Below are 24,247 nucleotides of genomic sequence, written 5' to 3' on the forward strand. Positions count from 1 at the left end.
TATTGTTATCCCATCCTAATTTTCATCTTCCTCCTCAGCTACAATGTCTGTGATCTATGCTTACTCGCCATGAGTTACACAAACAGTAAAAAATTCAAAGTGAGTTAAGGATTCATAACAGCAAAATACATAAACATTAAAGTTTAATCCTGCACCAAAAAATTGCAAAAATTAGCAGATTAGATTCTAAAGTAGGAATATACATTCATCTAATAATCATAATATTTGAAATATCTACAATCGACAATATTACAAATGAAAATAGAAACTGGCCCAAGATTCGCTCTTTTTAAAATCATTGTGATGACTGAAATTGGAGAAGAAAACGGAAACAAAATTTGGCATTTTTGCCTACCACTTAGCTTAGTCTTCCTCTTTTAAAATATTCTGTCACACTGCAAGAAAAGCCAGCTTCACTCAGAGAATATTCCAGCTCAGTTTGCTACATTTTGTTACAATCTATCTACATCAGCTTGTTACATTTGATTACAATCTGTCTATACATTTTGTTACAATTTGTCTCACCTCATCACATTTTGTTACAATACATTTGTTCTCAGCTTGTTACATTCTGTATAAAGTGTCCAAGTGAGGAAGAGGCTGAGAAAGTCATTTTGATTAGAAATGTTTGGATGATTTGTTCAAAGCACGTGTTTGACTTTTTCAGCCATGAGTTGCCAATATTGAGTAAAGGCTGGCTGAGGGACAAGGAAATTCTTCAGACCAATTGGCACTTAGAAGGTCAACCATTATAAATCACTTGCGCAATAAACCAACAGTCATTAAACTGCATTGTGTAACACAGGTCAGATAAATAAGATATAATGAAGCTTAAATAATTTCAGGTTATATAGAAGTCTTTGTTTTATTTTACATTTTAGAGATTCCCAGGTGAATTCATCTCCTGGAACAGCATATAATCCAATGGGAATGTCTCCATGGGCATTTAGAGGCCTGTTTAAATAATCTACCTCAGCACAGTTCCTTATGGGACAATGTGGGTGGGTGTTGTTTCTTTGTTGTAGATCATTTCTAATTCTGGAAACAAAACTAGATATTTGCTATAAGGTGACACAGACGTTGGTTGTTAATGTTTACTATTGACTAAGTACATTCCTCTCTGTGTTACATCCTTCATCTGAAAGACGTGTTGGTTACGTGTTTTCGCTGGAAAGAAGGCGGCTAAGAGGGGATCTTATTGAAACATATAAGATGATTAGAGGTTTAGATAGGGTGGACAGTGATAGCCTTTTTCCTCGGATGGAGAAAGCTAGTACGAGGGGGCATGGCTTTAAATTAAGGGGGGGTAGTTATAGGACGGATGTCAGGGGTAGGTTCTTTACCCAGAGGGTGGTGAGGGATTGGAATGCCCTGCCTGCTGAGGTTGTAAATGCGCCTAGTTTGGGGGCGTTTAAGAGATCTGTGGATAGGTTTATGGACGAAAAGGGATTGGTTTAGGTTAGTGGGTCATTGTTTTTTAACTGGTCGGCGCAACATCGTGGGCCGAAGGGCCTGTTCTGCGCTGTAATGTTCTATGTTCTATGTTACGTGCATTGGCCATGCTAAATTCTTCCTCAGTGTACCTGAACAGGTGCTGGAGTGTGGTGACTAGGGGATTTTCACAGTACCTTCATTGCGGTGTTAATGTAAGCCTACTTGTGACACTAATAAATAAACTTAAAACCTCACTGGGATGGAATGCAATATCCTGCCCTTGATGTTATAAAGCTATATATACTGCCAGGCTAATGTCTGCACTCATGATTTCTTCCTGATATTTTCCATTGCATGAAACCAAGGACCCAATTAGTTGTTAGTTTTTGTGGCTCTAAGTTCTGGAAGAAACAAAAATGTGCAAAGATGAGTGGCAGGTCACATGATTGGTCAGACTAGCAGAGAATGACTAAAAGGTTAAACAGGAGAAATAAGTTAAAGAGTTCGAGAGAAAGCTGGCTAGAAATGTAAACATGGATAACAAGACATTTTGAAAGTATTTAAAAAGGAAAAGAGAAAGTATTGGTACTCTAGAGAGTGACAATAGGGAGTTAATAGACAAAAAGGAAATTCAGGATGAAATTAACAACTATTTTGCTTCTGTCTTCACTTTAGGGGATTCAAAATCATTTCAGTAAGAGCCATAAATCAAGGGGTGGAGGGGAAAGGTTGGTGAAATTACAATTTCACAGCAAACTGACGGAGCTGCACACTGACAAGTTTACGGGTCTGGGTGGACTTTATCCTAGAGTCTTAACAGAGATAATGAGGTAGTAGATACATTGGTGTTAAAATTTCCAATAGCTAGATTCTGGAAATGCTTCTTCAGACTGGAAAGTACCAAACATATTCAAGAAAAGAGGGAGGCAGAAAACAGGAAACTATAGGCTTATTGACTGTCTTGGGAAGATATTAACATTGATCACCAAGGAGGTTATAACTGGGCAGTTAGAAAAATTCCAAGTAATCGGACAGGGGCGACATGGTTTTATGGAAGAGAAATCATGTTTAACTAATTTATTTTATTTTTTGAAGAATTAACATGCCATGTGGATAAAGGAAGCCTATAGACATACTGTACTTGGAGTTCCAGATGGTATTTGATAAGGTGCCACATCAAAGGTTATTGTGGAAAATAAAAGATGTAGGGGGTAACACATGAAGTGGAGATGCTGGTGCTGGACTGGGATGGGCACAATAAGAAGTCTCACAACACCAGGTTAAAGTCCAACAGGTTTATTTGGAATTTAACCTGGTGTTGTAAGATTTCTTACTGGGGTAACATAATAGCATAAATAGAAGATTAGCTGACTGGCAGAAAACAGAGAGTGTGCATAAATGGGTCTTTTTCTGATTGGCAGGATGTGATGAATGGAGTTCTGCAGGAGCCTCAACCTTTTACAATTTATCCTGTTGCAACAGGAGTGGTACTAATTTTAAACAGCCTTGATTCCTCTTCTCACTCCCCATCCGTAAACAGAAAAGTGTTTTGATTTTAATTTCTCTCTTTAAATTTCCCCCAGTCTTAAATTAGGAATTTTCCAAACCTCTATGAATAACTTGCACAGCAGACTCATAGTAAGAAAAGAAGGAAGGAATTGATTTATTTTACACATACATGTGCACAAGAGAGATTCACAATGTCCACCACTTTCACATTCACACATTGAATGAGGAATAAGGAAAAAAGAAGAGAGGTCAGGGATAATCACCATCAAATAGAAGTTATGGTTTTGCATATGTGCAGAGTCCACACTGAGAAGTTTAATGGTGTTTTTCTTTATGGGGAGGTTGACTGTCTGTTCAAGAGTGATCTGTGTTCCCATAAGTGAGACTTCCACAATAGGAGAAGGCACATAGTTAGTCCTGGAGGCACAAGTTCCAACGTAATTTTGATGAGGATCAGAGTTCTTTCTGCTGTCACCGGCTTGGTGGTAACAGTGCAGGCTGCTTGCCTGGAACTACAGTTTCTGTTGAAGGTCCAATAATTAAAAGAGTTCAGACAGCCCAGTCTCAGTCATGTGATCCTGGTTTCTAGTTGTTAATCAACTCCCCCTTGTTCAAACCATTATGTTGGGAAAGTTAATGCTAAGGCCATTAGCACCATTATTGGAAATTAGGACTTGCAATCAGATGCCTTAGTTTATAGCTGGCTAGGGCAGACAGCTTATCTAATAGGCCTTTGTGCTGGCTTGGCTGGAATGTTTATGAGATGCAAGGAGTGTTACATTAGCCTTTGTTCACTTTGAAACAGTTCAGAAACTTCCAGAAGCCAACTTGTCAGTTTCTCAATTACCCTTTATGAAAAGCACATCAAAAGATTCCAAAGTAGTCTGTCTTATGAAGATATATTTCTCAACCTGCAACAATACCAATGCCTTAGTGAAGGCAGCACTAACTTTGCAGATGACACAAAGATTGATAGGAAAGTATATTGTGAAGCGGACATAAGGAGGTTGCAGATGGATATACAGAGGTTCAGTGAGTGGGCAAACATCTGGCAGGTGGAGTATAATACAGGAAAATGTGAAGTTGCTCACTTTGGCCAATCAACCTAACAGCATTGCTTAAACAGAATGATTGCAGATATGCAGAGGGATCTGTTCTTGTGTGTGTCACAAAAAGTTAGTATGCAGGGACAGCAAATAATTAAAAAGGCTAATGGAAAACTATCCTTTATTATGAGAGGAATTGAACACAAAAATAAGGATATTATGTTTCATTTATTGGTAAGACCATATCGTGAATATTGCCTGCAGTTTTGGTCTCCTTATTTAAGGAAGGATGTAAATGCATTGCAAGTGGCTCACAGGAGGTTTACCAGAGGGGCAGCATGGTGGCACAGTGATTAACACTGCTGCCTCACAGCGCCAGGGACCCAGGTTCAATTCCCAGCTTGGGTAGAGTTTGCATGTTCTTCCCGTGTCTGCATGGGTTTCCTCCAGGTGCTCTGGTTTTGTCCCACGCTCCAAAAATGTGCAGTGTAGGTGAATTGGCCGTGCTAAATTTCCCCTCAGTGTACCCGAACGGGCATTGCAGTGTGGCGACTAGGGGATTTTCACAGTAACTTCATTGCAGTGTGAATGTAAGCCTACTTGTGATTAATAAATAAACTTTAAAAAGATTGATACCTGGAGTGAACGGTTTGGCTTAAGCAGGAAGGTTAGACAGACCTGGGCTTGTTTTCACTGAAGTTTAGAAGAGTTAGAGTGACTTGATTGAAGTATATGAGATCCTGAATAATTTGACAAGGTGAATGTGGAAATGATGTTTCCTCTTGTGAGGAAGTCCACACTAAGGGGCAGTGTTTTAAAATTAGGGGTTGCCCTTTTAAGGATAGAGATGCACAACCCTTTCTCTCAGACGGTTGTGCAACTTTGGAATTCTGTCTCAAAAGGCAGAGAAGGCAGAGTCATTGAATATTTTTAAGGCAGAGGTATGTAGTTTCTTGCAGTGCAAAGGAATCAAAGGTTATTGGGGGTAGATGGGAATGTGGGACTTGAAACACAACCAGCTCAGCCATATTCTTAGCAATGGCAGAGAAAGCTTGATGGGCTGAATGTCCTACTTCTGCTCTTACTTTGTATGTTCCTCTGCATGTTTGTAACAGTTAGCAACAGTTGCTGAAGGCTATTCCTGCTTTCTTGGCTATTTTGTTCCATTGTAATCGTTTCATTTAATGTTGATAGAAGGTCTAAAGTTTCTTCAGTGTTGTCAGATTCGGGGTAGTCAGTCATCTGAGAAAAGGAGGGGAAATTCTTAACTTGCAACAGTCTTGAAATATTCTCAATATAAATGGGTGAAAACATATGTTTATCTCACATTTCTCTGCCCGCAATTTTGACTAAGGTCTAAAATGGGTTCATTTGAAATAGATTAAAGTCTCCAATAATGCAAAAGACGATATTTATAGACTTATTTTGCAAACTAATTTCAAGATTAACATCTCTGTAGCTCATTATAAACATTATTTTGAAATGAAGAAGTGTACTCCACTCTCTGCACATTTCTGTGATACTTTCATTCCCCACACAGGATGGGCAGTTTTATTTTGTGCAAAATGCAGAAGTTTCCCACAGCCTGAATAAGTACAAGGGATGGAAACGGAGTCAATTAAAGGGGAGCAGAACCCATGGCGGAAGTCAAAATGGTGACCTTGGTCTGCGAGATATTCGAGGCAGCACATTGATTAGCACCGCTGTCTCACAGCGCCAGGGACCTGGGTTCAATTCCGGCCTCAGCAGACTGTCTGTGCGAAGTTTGCACATTCTCCCTATGTCTCCGTGGGTTTCCTCCAGGTACTCCAATTTCTTTTGTCACTCTAAAGATATGCAGGTTAGGTTGATTGGCCATGTTAAATTGTCTCTTGGTGTCAGGGAGATTAACAGGGCAAGTACATGGGGTAACTGGGATTGGGCCTGGGTAGGATTGTTGATGCAGGCTCAATGGACCAAATAGCCTCCTTCTACACTGTAGTGATTCTCTGAATCTGTTTAATCAGAATTGTAGTGAAAAGTCTGACAACACCAGGTTTAAGTCCAACCGATTTATTTGATAGTAAACTCACAAGCTTTCGAGGTTAAGCTCTTCTTCAGGTGAAGAAGAACATTCACCTGAAGAAGAGCTTAACATCGAAAGCTTGTGAATTTACTATCAAATAAATCGGTTGGACTTAAACCTGGTGTTGTCAGACTTTTTACTGTGTTTACCCCAGTCCAACGCCGGCATACCCACATCATAATCAGAATTGGCCAGCGATCAATCCAAGACCAAAGTTACTTTGTGACCAGCTAGGGTAGATGGTGCTAAAGAAAGCTTTTCCTTCTCCAGAACGGAATCTGCCAGAAGAGTTTGGGTGATAATATAGGAAATGGTTGGAAATGTGATGAAGGACAATACAAGCAGAAGCTGAAAGAGAGTATAAGAACAGATAGAGCTGGGGATGTTTGTGCAGATATTCTGGAAGGTGGCAGGTCAGGTTAGCACAGCAGTTAATAAAGAATATGGCATCCTAGGCTTAATGAAAATAATGGATCCAGTTTTAATTTTGCGCCAGCCGATGGTGTTTGAATGAGTTAAAATCTCACCCATAGAGTACAAAAGCCAGGAAGGTAGTCTACCCAAAACCCAGCTGGATGTCAATGTCACCACACTTTAGATAGGTTTTTTAAAAAACCTATTTTGCAGGATATGGGCATTGCTGGCTAGGCCAGAATTTGTTTCCCATTCCTAGTTGCCCTTGTGAAGATGGTGGTGAGCTATCTTCTTGAATTGCTGCAGTCCATGTGGTGCAGGTACAGTGCTGTTACAGAGGGAGTTTCAGGATTTTGATCCAGGACCTTGGAGCGGCTACAGAAGACATTTACTAAAGTGATTCTCAGGATGATAGATTAATGTAGATGAAGCATTTGAATTAACTAAATAAATAAAGAGTAACTGTCTTCAATTGCTGACAGACTGATAACCAAGGGGCAAAGATGTAAGGTGACTGGAAGAAGAACCAGTGGCAATATGAGGAAATACTTTCTTTTAACGCAATTTGTGTTTAGGATTTGGAAGGCTTTACCTGATATTTTCTACAGAACTGGATACAGCAGTAACAAGGTGAGTGGGAGCGGTGATAAGTGAGGAGCAGCAGCTGGTCAAGGAGTGAGTGAAATAAAAGCAGAAAATGCTGGATAAACTCAGCAGGTCTGGCAGCGTTTGTGGAGAGAGAAACAGAGTTAGTGTTTCCAGTCCGACATCATTCTTCTAGGGAGAGGTAGAAATGTGATGAAGGGGTGGGTGGAAACTGGAGAGATTTTAGATAAATAATGAACAGGAGGGAAAATGTGGAACCGTAGGAGCAAGACTGAGGATTCTCATTGCACTTGGAGAGCATCATAAGATCCAAACATGGGGGAGGTATAAGAAGACCAACTCTAGGTTGGTACAGCTAGGCAGATGACAGTCATAGTGAGGAGGGTCACTGCTGCTGGTTGTTATAGTCTATAGGGAGTGCTACTGATCAAAAGTGCCCTAATGGGAAGGGAAATAAGGTAGCACATCAAATGTGATTTGTCTGCAAAAAAGTAGAACCAATAGTCATTTTGTTGTAAAAGTACAAATCAATTAATCAATTCTTACAGGACATGATGGGAGGAGGAAAGAGAGACAAGAGATAGAAAAATATGGTTAAGTTATTACATCTGGATACTGAACCTGTAATGAGTGTGGGAAAGGCAGATTCAGTTATGGCTCTTAACAGGGAATTGGACAATTACTTGAACAAATTGCAGAGCAAGGTGTAAAGGCATGACAGTGGGAACAGCTGTGTTAATTTTGCAGCGATCTGACATAGGCAGAATAGGCTGAATGGCCACCTTCAGTGCTGATTCTACAACGGGTGGACTTCTCCCAAGGTTTGTCATTGACAGGCTCAGACTGAAAAGCAGCGTGTTTCTCACCAAGAAACACCGCCAAGTTTTCAGACCAGGTTTTCTGGCACTGCTCAGTCAGTCTGGGGAGGGTGTGATTTACGCTGTCACTCTGACAGGTCAGGGCATGTTAGAGCCAACAAGACCAGCGCCATTGCCAAAGCATCCAATCTACTTAAAATAAAATCCTTCGAACCCTCCATGGGCACGGGGGACCACTCCCACTATTCCCACAAACTTTGGGATGAGCCCCCAGCCTGTGAAGTATCGGGGGGCACTCACCCACCTTCCTCACCTCCATGCTGTCATCAGGGCTTTCCCTGCTCCCCCACCATACAAAAGGGGAATCCCCTCTATGGAGGAGGATTGTCTCCTGGCAGTGCCAGGGTGCCATCGGAGTAATATCCAGCTTTAATCCTCAACCCCTGGTGCCTCTGGGCATCTCCATTCCCCTGGCATGGTGGGCAGCATGGTAGCACAGTGGTTAGCACTGGTGCTTCACAGCTCCAGGGACCTGGGTTTGATTCCTGGCTTGGGTCTCTGTCTGTGTGGAGTTTGCACATTCTCCTCGTGTCTGTGTGGGTTTCCTCCAGGTGCTCCGGTTTCCTCCCACAGCCCAAAGATGTGCAGGTTAGGTTGATTGGCCATGCTAAAATTGCCCCTTAGAGTCCTGAGATGTATAGGTTAGAGGATTAGTGGATAAAATATGTAGGGCTATGGGGGTAGGGCCTGGGTGGGATTGTGATCGGTCTTGATTCGATGGGCTGAATGGTCTCTTTCTGTACCATAAGGTTTCTATGATTTCTATTATGGCTGGTTTCAAAACCAGTAGTGATTTCCGTCAGCATCACGTCACCAAAGAGGAGAATCCATTGTGGACCGACACTGTGCTGTAAAGTCTTTGAGTACAATTAGATTTATTCAAATTAATGGAAATCACATCACCAGCAGGGTCAGGGAAGATATCAACCCAAGCTGTCATCAGTGCAAATACTGGTTTGGCCCTCTGGCGAGATTTAGCGGCCAGAGTGGAATTTGCATCCACAGTGAACGGAGCCTCTAGATAACTCCCAGTATCTTTCACTACCATTTCCTCTGTTGCATCCAGCCATCCCTTTAAGTCTATCGGACATGTCATGGTGGAACTGGAATAACTAGCCAGAGTTTTTCCACATATTTTGTCAAAGGGCTCCTGAAACAGGCCTTCATCGTATATTTACATTGATCAAAAGTTGACGACAAGTGGTCACGAGCTATGCCTAAAATCAGTGAAGCCAATAAGGTGCCAGCCATGCCTCCGACACAGATTAGTTGCAGGGTCTCACTGACAGATATTAGTTTGCATTACACTTGTTTACTTCCAAGGAATAGGCAAAACACAGACACCGATTTCTACACCAGCTATGTCCAACCAATCACTGCTGAATCCATGTCATGTTCCAAAATCAGGCTTACGATGTGAATTGAGTGTGACATCCCTGGTTTAATACATAAAGTGTAATCATTGTATGAACCCGCATTCTGATACAGATAATGAATAATGCACATTCAAATCATGTCTGGCCTGATGGGATTTGACTGCTTTCAACTGGAAATTTTGATCATAGAAACATAGAAACTAGAAGCAGGAGTAGATCATTCAGCTCTTCAAGCCTGCTCCACCATTCATTTTGATCAGCGCTGATCATCTAATTCAATATCCTGATCTCCCCTAAACTCACTGTGATCTTATTGAATCGTGGAGCTGGCACAGTGGACCATCTGGCCAACTCCAGCCCTTATTTCTCAGATTCTTCTCACAGAATCCAGAATCCCTACAGTGCAGAAAGGGACCATTCAGCCCATCAAGCCTGCACCGACAACTATCCCACCCAGGCCCTATCCCCATAACACCACGTATTTACCCTGTTAAATTCCCCTGACACTTTAGGGCAATTTAGCATGACCAATCAACCTAACCCGCACATCTTTGGATTGTAGGAAGAAACCGGAGCACCCAGAGGAAATTCATGCAGACACAGGGAGAACAAACTCCACACAGACTGTGACCGAGGCCGGAATTGAACCTGTATCCCTGGCACTGTGAAGCAGCAGTGCTAACCACTGTGCCACCGTGCTGCCCAAATCAGATCAGATATTCTTTAATTGTGATGAAGTATATTTAAGCAGTTTTCAAGAAATAGTCAAAGCAGAATACAAGTATTGTGACAGAGCTCAACTGAAAATTAAATGCTTAGAAATAGCTTTGAACTGAATTGGAACACAAATGTAAACTGTTTCTCAAGAGCCTGCCCTTCTCTACATTACTGATGGGAATAACTGTCTTGAACAATATGGTCTCTTGACAAAGATGCTATTATTTTATTTGTTTCTTCCTGTTTCCCTTCAAAATTAGAAAGATTTCTGAAACATTTCCATGGATTCCACCATCCATTTATAATCGCTCATTTGTTCTCAAAATACTTCAAAACATTTTATAAGACCAAATGAAATAAATTATTTCCTCATCACTCCTGCACAAAATCTCAAATGTGTCACTCAAACCCTGAATGGAACCTTTATATTGAATTTGTTATGAATTGTTGTACCTGTAATGTTAAAGTACAGATTCTGATTTGCTCTGTTATTTCTGAGCCTGTTTGTGTCTTCCCTTGTGGGATTTTGTATTCCTTTTAAATTGAAAAAGATGCACAAAAAAAGCACTATCTTTGTGGAAGAGGTATGTAACAAAGATCTTTATTCACTAAGTATGTACCAGAACATGATGTAAAAAACATGGAATCATCAAATGTTGCAACTCAGATACAGGTGACTAAATCTGCATCAACCATTCTAAACAGAATCAGTTAATATTCATATGCTGTGCTGGTGCAGAAACAAAATGCAGTGCCCAATGGGCGTGAAAATGGGAGTATTTCTTCCCTGTTTTTTGAGCAGACTGACCTGAATGAATCTCTGACACTCTAAGCACTGCAGAGAGCCTCAGGAAGATTCACTCTGAAAAGTGGTGAGCAATGCCTTTTCCTGCCTGAGAGCCAGCAGCATAGTGCTGAGCGGGCCACTGTACACACACTGATCTGTCAGAGCGGAGATCGGCGTATGTGCACTGTTCTACCCCACCACCCCCCCTCCACCCCCATTAATGCCAGCCACCTGATTGCCAGCCTCCAATTGCTGGCCTTCACCAGGGCCTCCCTGATCGCTGGCCTCCCAATCCCACCGCCAGCTCCCCAGTCCTGGCCTTCCCAATCCTTCTCTGATTGCTAGCCTCCCCAACCCCCTGCCTGGGCCAGCCTCAATGCCCCCAGCCCCAAGCCAGCCCCGTTCTCTCCCCTGAGCCAGCCCACATCTCCACCGCCAACCCTCCCTCCCAAGGTTGATACTGACCAAGGGGCATTCCGCTTGACCCCAAACTCCAGGGGGGGGCCTCAATGTCATGTCTCCACCAGCGGTGTGAGGATGCCTATTCCCCGTTGGGGTGGGAGATCAGTTCTACATGCAGCAGGGGTGGGGGGAGAGATGCTAGTGGGCCCAATGATGACCATCCCTTCAATTTCAATGACATTTCCAGATGATAATCAGTTCCGTGCCAGGGCCGATTGTGCCAAGAAAAGCACCTGGGAGACTCACGAAAGGCCTCCTGTGTTGTCTCCGGGCTCGAGCAGCACAGTGGACTGGGAGAATCCCGGCCCAAGTCCGATGCAGAAATTCGATTACATCAATGCATTGAAAAATATTACTCCATATTTTCAACCCCACAGTGAGCACAATTAGCACAGTTCAGCTACTGACTGAAATGCCCAATCATGGCATACAAAGCGTGGGATGGACAAGTGGCTGTGTATAGAAGAGATTATATGCTTTAAATCAAGTGATCCTTTTCCTCTTGAATTATACTGAGGGAAGCAAAAACACTGAGCAGTTTGCAGTTTTATCTTTTCAACATCATTAATCTTGTTGGGTTGTACAATTGTTAGTCTGGTTTTGTACTATCATTTTTAAGTCAAAAAGAGTATTTCATAGAATCTGTGAATCCCGACAATGCAGAAGGAGGCCATTCGGCCCATCGGGCCTGCACTGACAACAGTTCCACACAGACCCTACCTCTCTAACACCAAATATCTAACCTGCTGGTCCCCCCCAACACTAAAGGCCAATTTTGCGTGGCCAATCCACCTAACCCACATATTTTTGGAGTGTGGGAGGAAATCGGAGCACTTGGAAGAAACCTGCGCAGATACAGGGAGAATGTGTAAACTCCACACAGCTGGGAATTGAACCCAGGTCCCTTCTGAGTTTTCTTTTTCAAAAGTTTTGAAAACAAGTTGCAGAATGAGTTTTATAAGTATTTTTTCAGCTAGACCTCCATGAAATTAAGTAGGTGCATTTTTACATCGGGGGTTTCTGTGCCATCTTTGGCTATTCGTAATCCGTGTCTCATTACCACGAAGTGGAAAAGTCCCACATAGTAAGTTTATTTTAAAGTTTATTTATTGGTGTCACAAGTAGGCTTACATTAACACTGCAATGAAGTTACTGTGAAAATCCCTTGGACACCACATTCAGGTACCTGTTCGGGTACACTGCAGGAAAATTCAGCCTGACCAATGCACCTAACCAGCACATCTTTCGGACTGTGGGGGGAAACTGAAGCACCCAGAAGAAACCCACGCAGACACAGGGAGAACATGCAAATTCCACAAAGACAATAACCCGAGCTGAGAATCAAACCCAGGTCCCTGATACTGTGAGGCAGCAGTGCTAACCACTGTGCCAACTTGCTACCTTAACTGTTCTGTACAAAAATCTAACAACGTAAACTGTAAACTTTGCGGCTGTTTTATATAAGGTTAATCATGACTATGTGAGGATAATTCCAGGAAAATTTTATTGCTGAACAAGAAGCTTTGCTGTTTGTAAGTTGTTCCTTTCTATCATCTTTCCAAATTGTTGTCCAAATTTATTTACACCAATAAATAAACTTTAAAACTGAAGAAAAACACAAAGCCATTTTCAGGATTGAAAACAAAAATTGAGGTTTTATTTGTTCATTTGTAAGGTTTGTGGTTACTAAACCAGCTATATTTATAAATTTACAGTTAGAAAGAGCAAGTAACAAAGGGAATTGATTTTCAGCACTTCTTTCATCATACTGTACTGCAAATAATAAAATATTTAAATATGCAACAGGGAGAGGTCAGAGATAAAGATGTCGGTGAATACAAGGTTAGTTGTGGTGGTGCCACAGGAGATGCCAAATGGCTGTGGGGAGAAGAGGTTATATTCAGAATGAGACTGAGTCAGGAATGGTATGCTTACAGTCTATTGCCTGTAGTAAACATGGGAGTTTTAGTTTAGACTTTCTTCCTTGGGTCCCCTGTTTTCAGTGTCCAATCACAATTCAGGCTCCTCTCAAAGCCATCCCTTCTACAAATATGGATGTATTCATGCATATGGAGCTGTATGATTGGACTGGCTTTTGATCACAATTAGCTTCAGATCTTCCTAAATTATAATAGCGCATCCTATCTGAACTGGTCCTGTACATTTGGGCATCACTGGACACAGGAATATATTTACTGATCTTGAGCTCTTTCAGTGGAAAGCTTCACTCAGCAGGGGACATGAGTTGGAAAACTGAGCTGTGGGAGCACTGCAAGTGCAAGTCTCTCCATGTTTGATTCTTCACTGGGAATGTAGGATTTACCCAAAATGGGTCTGGAGATGAAAAGTGGAGTATCTCAGCCAAGCCTGTATCTGTTCTTTGCAGCTTTGACAAAGGGTCGCCTGGACTCCAAACATCAGATCTTTTCTCTTCTTACAGATGCTGTCAAACCTGCTGAGATTTTCCAGCATTTTCTCTTTTGGTTTCAGATTCCAGCATCCACAGTAATTTGCTTTTATCCTGAATCCGTCCTTCCCTAATGTCAATGCAAATAGTTCTCCGTGGGTTGAAGGAAAATTGCTCTGTGCATATCCGCACATGGTGGTGTTGAAAATCATTTGGTTACATTGGGGAGTTGTGAGGATTTTTAAATAATAATTTAACACACTGATTATAGGTTCTAAATACTATACTTGCTATTAAATAGCTGAGAATATAAATCATTTACAACCCATAGAAAATGGAGGATTTTGCGTATTTTGTGTAAGATTATCAAAATTACTTTGACACAAGTGGATTAAATGCCTTTGACTTACCAAGTGGCTGAAGTTTTCTTTTTAACTTTCAATTATGTAACTGGAAAGATATCCTGGAGGATTCAGTCAGGGAAACAGGTTGCTGTTCCTGCCCATTGCTGGCAATATTCAGGAATAATTTCCTTTTGACACTGCAGTCCAATGGATTCAGTCCAAATTCTGGAGTGGTGGAGCTTTTTGAATTATCCACCTCCTGTTTCAAATTAAAATCCGGTGTCCAATGTGGAAATGGTGAATCCATATCAGAACACTCTCTGGTAGTTTGGTTTTCTGAAGTTCTGTCTGCAGTCGGATAAATGGTGGACTTTGGACTCGGAACCTGAGATGCTATTATTGTGGGAATACGCTGTACTAATAACTGTTGGTTGGGGCACTGAATTTTTTGTGTGACAAAGGACTGTAATTTACTGGCATGAGATGCAGCAGGAGAACTATTGAGAGTCTGTGGGATAGAATCTTCACATGACAGATCATTATGTCCTTTATTCCAATGTAAATTGGCTATTGCAATGTCAGTGTTTCCATCATCCTCCTGTGTGTACTTGATGCACAAAGAGTCACTGTTTCTCTGTAGTGCAGCTGCTTTATTATTGAACAAGTGCTCATTTCTTGTGACTTCACAGGATGAGGCTAGTGCGGTTTGCAGACCTATTATTACAGCTCTCACACTGGCCTGGTTCACCTCCAGTTCAGTAATGCATTGTGTCTGAGCTTGGCTGATTTCTGCTCCATCCTCCAAAGTGTCTGAACCACTTCCTTTCTGCTGTTGTTCACTCTTTTCACTGCTTACACTGATTGGAGTATTTACTAGCAGATTTTGTGATGGGCAGATCCGTTTTTTTGAAAACACCGGACTTTTGCTCAGTGTTAATCTGGGTACCAAAAAACTTTCATTCTGACTCTTTGCAGACCCACTCAAGTTGTTACCTCCCTCCTGGCATTGGGGTGCTCGCTTTGCTGCATTTAATTGTTCTGGGCTTCCCTTGGAGCAGTTACATTTCTTTATCATTTCACATGGCTTTGAGGACTTGAAGTCCTTCTTGAGAATCAGGTCATCTATTTTGACACCTTTATTGTCCTTAGGCAATATTTGACAACTGTGTGGTCCTGTGTTCACATCACAGGTACTGGAAGTTTGGTTGGGTTCAGAAAGAGTTTGGGAACAAGGTAAGAAAACAGAAGGCCAAATTGATTCAGGCTTTAATGTTGTGTTCGGCAGCATGGTTTTTCCTGGATCATTTCTTTCCTCTCTGCGGCTTTTGTTCTCTTTAGTTGCATCTAATTCATTTTCCTTGCCAGAAAGGTTTACTCCTGGTACACTGAGTTGTAAGGTTTTAAGCAGCCTGGATTGCCTCCTCCTGTCTCGATATTCTCTGGACTTTTTCAGTAGGCTCTGGAGACTAAGTGCAGGGGGATTAGGAGATGAATTTTGGCTCCCATCAGGTCTATCAGTTGGATGACGGCAGTGTTCTGAGATACAGCTATTGCTTTTATCTTCTGTGGGTATTGCTAGAGAGCCATCATTCTCAATTCCATATAAATTCTCTTGCTTTTTGATAGAATTATTAGCTTTGTGCTTTGTTTTATCAATTATTTTATTTTCGGTAAAGCTTTGAAGAGCGTGAATGGCTGTTTTTTGAAGATCATCTGATTTGGGACCATTCTTATTGTGACTATTAGCCCTTGGACTATTACTTGCCACAAGACCCAGGCAAGAAAATCTGGCATGGTCATTTGAAGCACTTTCATCAGTCAAGTCAGACCTCATTGTTACAGGCACAGGGTCAGTCAGAAGGTTTGCAGTATACATTTCTTCAATGTCTTGAGACATCTGTGCAATAGGAGGCTCAAATATTTGAGGCTCATTGTGTCCATGTGAGGTTTTGTGTATTGCGGTGGAATTGGAATGCTTTACACATCCACTCTTCATCTCTTTAACAGGGCCGTTAGCCACAGGCATGTTAGGTAACATTAACAACGAGTGATCTTCCAGAATCTCCTTAACTGATGGCAATTCGATTAGCTGTAACAAATAATTGAAAAACAGATTACGAATATAGAATTACTGATTATATTTGGATGTCATAGCTCTCAACTAGCGCAATGCTGATTGGCTGTGCTAATAGTTCCTTTTTAAATTATTCATTCATGGGATGTGGGAATTGTTGGCTGAGTCAGCATTTATTGCCCACTGCTAATTGTCCTTGAGAAGGAGGGCATTCATGGAGGAACCATAAAAATGTCCTTCCTAGAACAGATTATTAAGTGTATATTTATAATATACACCAAGCTAGGCATCATACAATTTCTACCACAATCTTTAGATTCCAAATACTGATTTAATGTCAACTGTTTTTAAATAGAAGAGAACAAAAGCAGGTTTAGTGCAATAGCAAAATGAAAGGTATTTTCTAAAAAAAATTAATAACTGTCAGCTTTGGCTTAGTGGTACAAAAGAGAGTCAAGAATATTTATTAGTAAACAAAAAGGCCACTGGAAGTCAGAGAAGGAACCTCTGGACAGCACACTCTACAAAAATATAATGCCTTTCATCACACGCCCACTGGTTTCACAGCCAATTAAATATTTTTTGAAAGTGTATTCATGGAAAGAAATCCTGCAGCCAATTTCAACACAGTAATGTTTCACAAATAAGCTAAATGATGATTTAATCTGTTTTAATGGTGTTGATGTGGGCACTGGGTAAACTCCCTTGTGCTACTTTCATTAATGCCATGGGGTCTTTCATGCCCACCTGGGAAGAGGGTTTTCAGTTTGATGGCTAATCTAAAAGAAGTCCAACCATGAAGCATGGGTTTATTACTGCACCTGAATATATCATCTCAGATTATGTGGTCAAGTCTCTGGAACAGGATTTATATCCACCAGCTCCTGACTCAGAGAAATATCAAAACCAAAGATTATTTTCCAAAAAGGTGTTAATTTTGACTCAACGGTAAGTGTTACCGTTTTGGTTTTGATATTTCTCTCTTCATTATGCAGATTAACACTTTGCATCTCCAGTTCCCTTCTCTGTCACCCTAATGATTTAGTTTAAAGTGCATTAGCACACCTTTTAGAGTAGGGTGGCACGGTGGCACAGTGCTTAGCACTGCTGCCTCACAGTGCCATGGACCCGGGTTTGATTCTGGCCTCAGGTGACAATCTGTGTGAGTTTGCACTTTCTCCCTGTGTCTGTGTGGGTTTATTCTGGGTGCTCCAGTTTCCGCCCACAATCCAAAGATATGCAGGTCAGGTTGATTGGCCATGGAAAATTGCCTTTTAGTGTTAGGGGGATTAGAAGAGGGGTTATGGGGATAGAGCCTGGAGTGGATTGTGGTCAGTGCAGGCTTGATGGGCCAAATGGCCTCCTTCTGCACTATAGTGATTCTATTCTACAAGTAGCTCCATTAACTTTGATAGGAGCCAGGCTGCAGGCAATACTGACAGCCTTTATTGTTATTCCTCCCATCATACAATTTTTGAAATTTGTCATGGTACAATGTAAACTATATCATTTCTCAGCCTTTTGGCTAAGATCAAGTGTCAGGTCAAGCCCAAGATAGGGTGCAATGCCTTTTCTTGTCAGCTTGTATCTTGTATGTCTTTCTTGTAGGGACCGTGAATTGGTTCAATTTGAATTTAATTTTGGAGCAGACAAAGAGATAGATTAAGAGTTTGCCCTGTCCACAATGTGTATTGGCTTTGTAACTTTGAGAAAGAAATAACATTTTTAAAAAATGCTTACAATCAAGAAACTACAGTACCTACACATTTTAGAAAACAGAGTTTGGCAGAATATAATACAGAGCCCAGACATTTTGTCTGTGCTCACATTACGTGAATAATCTGGCAGGTTCCCTGGAACTGAGTTTTTATAAATAACTGAACCTTGCAGCACAGTGCTAGACAAAGAGTAGACCTGATAAATTTAAGGAATAGGAAGGCCTCACCTCCACACTGTCTACCTCCAATAATTGCATATTTGGTTGTGATTCATGCAGTTTGTCCTTTACGGTTTCACTATTGTGCATGGCCTTCAATTGTAATTTCTGTATCTCTTTCCTTAGTTCTGGGGAAGGCTGAAAAGAACCAGCATAATTTAACAAATGTTTCTTATAGCATTTTCATCCCTTTATAGAACAATAAGATAATCTTTAGAAGCAACAGTTAATATTGATCAAAAAATATGATCTGGTGAAAATTGTCTTTTCTTGTTGTCACTGCAAAGAAACTTAAGTTTGTGTATTTATAATCTGATTTCAGAGAAGGCCACAATCATTGAAGCTACAGTGCAGAAGGAGACCATTAGGCCCATTGAGCCTGTACCGACAACATTCCGACCCAGGTCCTGTCCTATCCCCTAACCCCATATTTTTAAAAAATTTATTTGTCGGACATGGGCATCGCTGGTTGGCCAGCATTTATTGCCCATCCCGAGTCGCCCTTGGTCAGGGGACAGTTGAAAGTCAACCACATTGCTGTGGCTCTGGAGTCACATGTAAGCCAGTCCAGGTAAAGACGGCAGATTTCCTTCCCTAAAGAACACTAGTGAACCAGATGAGTTTTTCCGACAATTGACTATGATTTCAAGGTCATCAATAGATTCTTAATTCCAGATTTTTAAAAATTGAATTCAAATTCCAGCAACTACCGTGACGGGATTCGAACCCAGGTCCCCAGTACATTAGCTGAGTTTCTGGATTAATAGTCTCGCGATAATACCACTACCCCTCCTTGACATTAAGGGGCAATTTAGCATGGCCAATCAACCTAACCTGCACACCTTTGGCCAGGAAAGGGCCAGGAAATTTAAAGCTCTCTTTTCTGGTAAGTCCAATGTACAAGGCATGCAAGAAAGCGTAAATGTAGAACCTTTTAAATACATTGACAACCAATTTAACTATTTTGTTGTTCTTATTGTCCATTACTCTGATAGAGTAAAAAATACTTCTGAACATGGTCAATTTAGCAAACAAAACACATGGCAGTGTTTTGGTGTAACTTCTTCTTTAATAAAGAGTTGACAAAGTAAATAATAAAATGCCAATTGAACCCTATGAGAATATACACTTATGTGTTTAAAAATTATTGCCAAACGTGTCAAAAATTGCCACATTCATAATGATGCAACACAAATAACATGACTTCAGTGAACAAACTAGTCTGTGGGCTACCACACTTGCTATGTAACAACAATGATTATATTTCAAAATAATTCATGATATGTGAAACTCTTTGAAACATTTCTGAGATGTATTTTTTCTGATGTTGGCCCTTCAATGTCCACACACCTAAATGTGGTACAAGCATTGGTCTAAACAGCACCACATGCTCCGAACTAGTTTTACACTTACATTTCCTTTTATACAATTTCATCTTCTTTGTTTGAAAGATACAGTTTGTTGAAATTTTGTATCTCACTATCCCCCCCACCATTTCAGTATTTGAAGTCAAATTAGACATGGCAAAGCCATGGTCACTTGCCAGTGGTGGAAGTATAGCAATACCATGAAATCGAATCAAAGATCCTCTGTAGTTGGTTGCCGGTAGAGAACCTTTCTCCAACTTAACTTTAGCTTTGATCTGAGCAAGTCGACCTTGGCAAAATTCTTCGTAACTCTCCATTCTGCAGAAGGAAATATGCAGAAAGTAATGATATTTCATGAAACGCCCTACATAACCATATTCTAAATAAACTAACATCAGTGATAAAAATGCTAGGGGAGCACACTTCGATGGATCTCAGAAAGCATGTCTTGAGAATTACTGATACAATCGCTTTGCCTGACTGAAGTTTAAATATTATCAGATACAACTCAGTTCAGCAGAAAAAATGTTCTTTAACAATAAAATGACAGCCACATGGAGCTGGGTAGTGAACCTCGATAACTCTTTCCACAAGGTGACAGGGAGAATGAAGTCCTAGAACAATCACACCCAACAACCAATCACAGGATAGCAATCAAAAGCTGAATTGGGGTGGTAGGGTGGCGCAGTGTTTAGCACTGCTGCTTTACAGCCCAAGAGACCAGGGTTCGATTCCCGTCTTGGGCCACTGTCTTTGTGGGGTTTTCACATTCTCCCTCTGTCCACGTGGGTTTCCTCCAGGTGCTCTGGTTTCCTCCCACAGTCCAAAGGTGTGCAGGTTAGGTTGACTGGTCATAGTAAATTTCCCATTAGTGTCTGGGGGACTAGCAGGGTAAATAAGTGGGGCTACAGGAATAGGGGCTGGGTGGGATCATGGTTGGTACAGACATGGTGGGTCAAATGGCCTCCTTCTGCACTGTAGGCATTCCATGATTCTATGAAATGTTGGTTAATTGAACTTAAGGCCTTTGGAGTAATGGATGCACAGGGGAAGTTGCATCTTATTCATACAAACAACCACAGCTGGCATGAAAAGTATTCCTTCCACATCAAAATTTAAAATGGAGGATCACAGTCTTGTGTCTACATGAAAACAACAAATATCTTACTGTTGAGACCAGCTTATGTGAAATAAAAGAAACAGAAAATGCTGGAAACACTCAGCAGGTCAAGACGGCGTCTTCATACAGAGAAATGGAGCTCTGAGTGGCACGGTGGCACAGTTAATGTTAGGGCATTGGGGAGAGTTATAGAACAAAGAGATCTGGGGGTACTGGTACATAGCTCCTTGAAAGTGGAGTCACAGGTGGACAGGGTGGTGAAGAAGGCATTCGGCATGCTTGGTTTCATTGGTCAGAACACTGAATACAAAAATTGGGATGTCTTGTTGAAGTTGTACAAGACATTAAGAACATAAGAAATAGGAGCAGGAGTAGGCCATCTAGCCCTTCGAGCCTGCCCCGCCATTCAATAAGATCATGGCTGATCTGTCGTGGCTCAGTTCCACTTTCCCACCCTCTCCCCATAACCCTTAATCCCCTTGCCTATCAAAAACCTATCAACCCGCGTCTTAAATATATTTAGCGAGGCAGCCTCCACCACTTCAACGGGCAGAGAATTCCAGAGATTCACCACCCTTTGAGTGAAGAAGTTCCTCCTCAACTCCGTTCTAAACTGCCCCCCCATCTTGAGGCTGTGCCCTCTAGTCCTACTGTCCTTTCTGAGTGGGAAGAGCCTCTCCACCTCTATCCTATCCATCCCATCCATCATCTTGTATGTCTCAATGAGATCTCCCCTCATTCTTCTAAACTCTAACGAGTACAAGCCTAGTTTATTCAGCCTCTCCTCATAGCTCAACCCCCTCAACTCCGGTATCAGCCTAGTAAACCTCCTCTGCATTCCCTCCAAGGCCAAAATATCCTTGCATAAGTGCAGCAACCAAAACTGCACACCGTACTCCAGCTGCGGCCTCACCAGTGCCCTGTACAGTTGCAGCAAGACCTCCCTACTTTTATATTCAATCCCCCTCGCTATAAAGGCCAGCATCCCATTTGCCTTCCTGACCACCTGCTGCACCTGCAGGCTGGGTTTTTGTGACTCATGCACAAGGACCCTGAGGTCCCTCTGCACCGTTGCATGCTGCAGATTTTCGCCATGTAAGTAATAGTCCTGACCATTAGTAAGACCACACTTGGACTACTGTGTCCAGTTCTGGTCACCCTATTATAGAAAGGATATTACTAAACTAGAAAGAGTGTGGAAAAGATTTACTAGGATGCTATTGGGACTTGATGGTTTGAGTTAAAAGGAGACTGGATAGACTAGGGCTTTTCTCCCTGGTGCATAGGAGGCTTAGGGGTGATCTTATAGAGGTCTATAAAATAATGAGGGGCATAGATCAGTTAGATGGTCAACATCTTTTCCCTAAGGTAAGGGAGTCAAAAACTAGAGGACATAGGTTCAAGGTGAGAGGGGAAAGGTATAAAAAGGTTCCAGAGGTACAATTTTTTCACAGAGGATGGTGAGTGTCTGGAATGAGCTGCAAGAGGTAGAAGTAGAGGCAGGTATTTAGACAATTATATGGGTAAGATGGATATACAGGGACATGGGCCAAATGCGGGCAATTGGAACTAGCTTGGTGGTTAAAAAAAAGGCGGCACGGACAAGTTGGGCCACAGGGTCTGTTCCCATGCTGTAAACCTCTACGACAGTGGTTAGCACTGTTGCTTCACAGCAACAGGGATCCGGGTTCGGTTCCCAGCTCAGGTCACTATCTGTGTGGTGTTTGCACATTCTGTCTGTGTGGGTTTCCTCCGGATGATCCGGTTTCCTCCCACATTCTGAAAGACGTGCTGGTTAGGTGCATTGACTGTGCTAAATTTTCCCTCAGTATAACCCAAACAAGCGCCAGAATGTGCCGGCTAGGGGATTTTCACAGTAACTCCATGTAAGCCTACTTTTGACACTAATAAATAAACTCAAAATTTCAACACAGCTACAGTTTGAGGTGGATAAACTGTCATTAAAACTTAATGCATTATCTGAAGTATTCATATTTGTGGATTAACAGACAGTGGGGTAGATGTCTAGCTAGCATGCAGAAACTTCTCTGGAAAATTGAATTGGGAAGACAGGAACAAACCAAGAGATGATATTCAGATTCAGACCATTATATCGGGAAAATCTCTGAACTGACACTTGGACCATTTTTCTGAGGAAAATCTTCAAAGGGTTCTACTTTTTCACTAAAGGTAAAATGTTTTAAAGCCATAAGCTTTCTCACACTTTTTATGCCTCGACCTGTCAGGGGTTATTAAAACCTTACTGAGTAATCATATCCTAATGTCTGAAAATGTTACACATAACCTCCTAAAAAGAAGTATGTCAGGATATATTTTTACATAATAATTTGAAATGGCTTTTAAAATATATATGAAAATGGTGAATGCTGGAGTTCCTTGACAAATGCACAAAACCCAGGTCCCTGGCGCTGTGAGGCAACAGTGCTAACCACTGTGCCACCGTGAGGGCATTTGAAGTAAAGAAATACCGTTGAAAGAGGATAAAACTTCGCTGCAGAATTAAATTCCACACATTCCGCTCCCCCACCTTAAGGTCACACATAACCTTGAACTCAAAAGTAAGCGAACGGTCATCCTCTCCAGCCTGCCTGTTGCAGCCCAGGCAATATTTATTTCTTTTGCCTTTGTTTGTTTGATCATATTGTGAACTGGCCCATGTAACTGGAGGAATACAATGATACTGGGAATCCCAGCACGTCGCCCTGTGTCAATATCACTGCGTTGCCTTCATTAACGTGCTTTGCACATTATTTTGCGGCGAGAAAGCGTTTTTGCAACACTACAAACCTTCACAGTGTGGCTCCTAACGCTATAAGCAGACACTCCGCAATAACACTGGCTCCAACCTCCGTTCAGCCGGAGTTTACATTGATGTGAAATTTAGACTGAGAAGCAGCAATGACAAAACCATTTTGAGCTCTCTCCCGGACCAAACCATCCGTCCCCTCAGCCCAGGCACTCTGCAATCACTGGAACTAGACTTCCAGGTAACTGGGACCGGGTTCACTCACTCTCACACCGGATGCTTATATTTCAGAGTCACAGAGGTTTATTAGATTGATTGACACCAACACTGAGAGGCTATGCTGATCAGGGGGAAAAAAGAATAAATAGGCTGGGGGTTCTTTTCTCTGGAAAAGAGAAGACTCCAAAGATACTGCTTAGATTGATTGGCATGCTTAATTGCCCCTTAGTGTCAGGCGAATTAGTAGGGTGAATACGTAGGACCTGGGTGGGATTGTTGTCTGTGCAGATTTGATGGGCCAAATGGCCTCCTTCTGCACTGTAGATTCTATGATTCTGTGACTCTATGAAGAATAACCTGATTGAGGCCAAGAGAGAGTTAGGGAACACACTTGAACTTGTGGGGGAACTAAGCTGTAAGGGGAGTAAAGTAAGACAATTAATTCAATAGGTGGATTCAGAAGGTGGTTACCACAAGTACTGGAGGCAAATAGCAGAGATGCCTTGAAAGAGCAGCTAATTAAACATGAGAGAGAAAGGATGAATGATACAATGATTAAAAGAGGAATGTGAGGGGACATTATTAGCATAAATGCTGACATGAAACTGTGCCACACGCAATGGAACTGCATTCAGCCTCAATGGAGATGGGCTCATGTGTTTAATCATAGTGGTAATATGTACATTCACAAAAAACATTCCTACATATTTCCTTCATTA

At 41.6% G+C, this 24,247-nt stretch overlaps 1 protein-coding gene across 2 annotated transcripts; it reads right to left on the bottom strand.

The window, feature by feature from the left end:
• Positions 1 to 3,073: 3,073 nt before the first annotated feature.
• Positions 3,074 to 23,501, bottom strand: LOC145356672 (uncharacterized). 2 transcript variants are annotated; one of them, XM_080209543.1, is made up of 5 exons: positions 23,351 to 23,501; positions 19,622 to 19,740; positions 18,065 to 18,193; positions 14,112 to 16,134; positions 3,074 to 5,231 (listed from the first exon to the last, which is right to left on the bottom strand). In XM_080209543.1, exons 2-4 carry the CDS (start codon positions 19,622 to 19,624, stop codon positions 14,140 to 14,142), a joined length of 2,127 nt encoding a protein of 708 aa, XP_080065669.1. In that variant the 5' UTR covers positions 19,625 to 19,740; positions 23,351 to 23,501; the 3' UTR covers positions 3,074 to 5,231; positions 14,112 to 14,139. The 2 variants fall into 2 exon arrangements, with proteins under 2 accessions (XP_080065669.1, XP_080065670.1); XM_080209544.1 differs by having other exon boundaries at positions 19,469 to 19,740.
• Between the last annotated feature and the right edge of the window lie 746 nt (positions 23,502 to 24,247).

This window comes from Carcharhinus amblyrhynchos, chromosome 21 (assembly GCF_965287045.1).
Source record: "Carcharhinus amblyrhynchos chromosome 21, sCarAmb.v2.hapA, whole genome shotgun sequence".
NCBI classification, from domain to species: Eukaryota; Metazoa; Chordata; class Chondrichthyes; order Carcharhiniformes; family Carcharhinidae; genus Carcharhinus; species Carcharhinus amblyrhynchos.

Bases quoted from the DNA above. Each gene is read 5' to 3' on its own strand.
- LOC145356672 (XM_080209543.1), bottom strand. The intron at 16,135-18,064 runs GTGAGGCCTTCC...TATTTGTTACAG, and splicing joins TGGAGGTAGACAGTGTGGAG to CTAATCGAATTGCCATCAGT.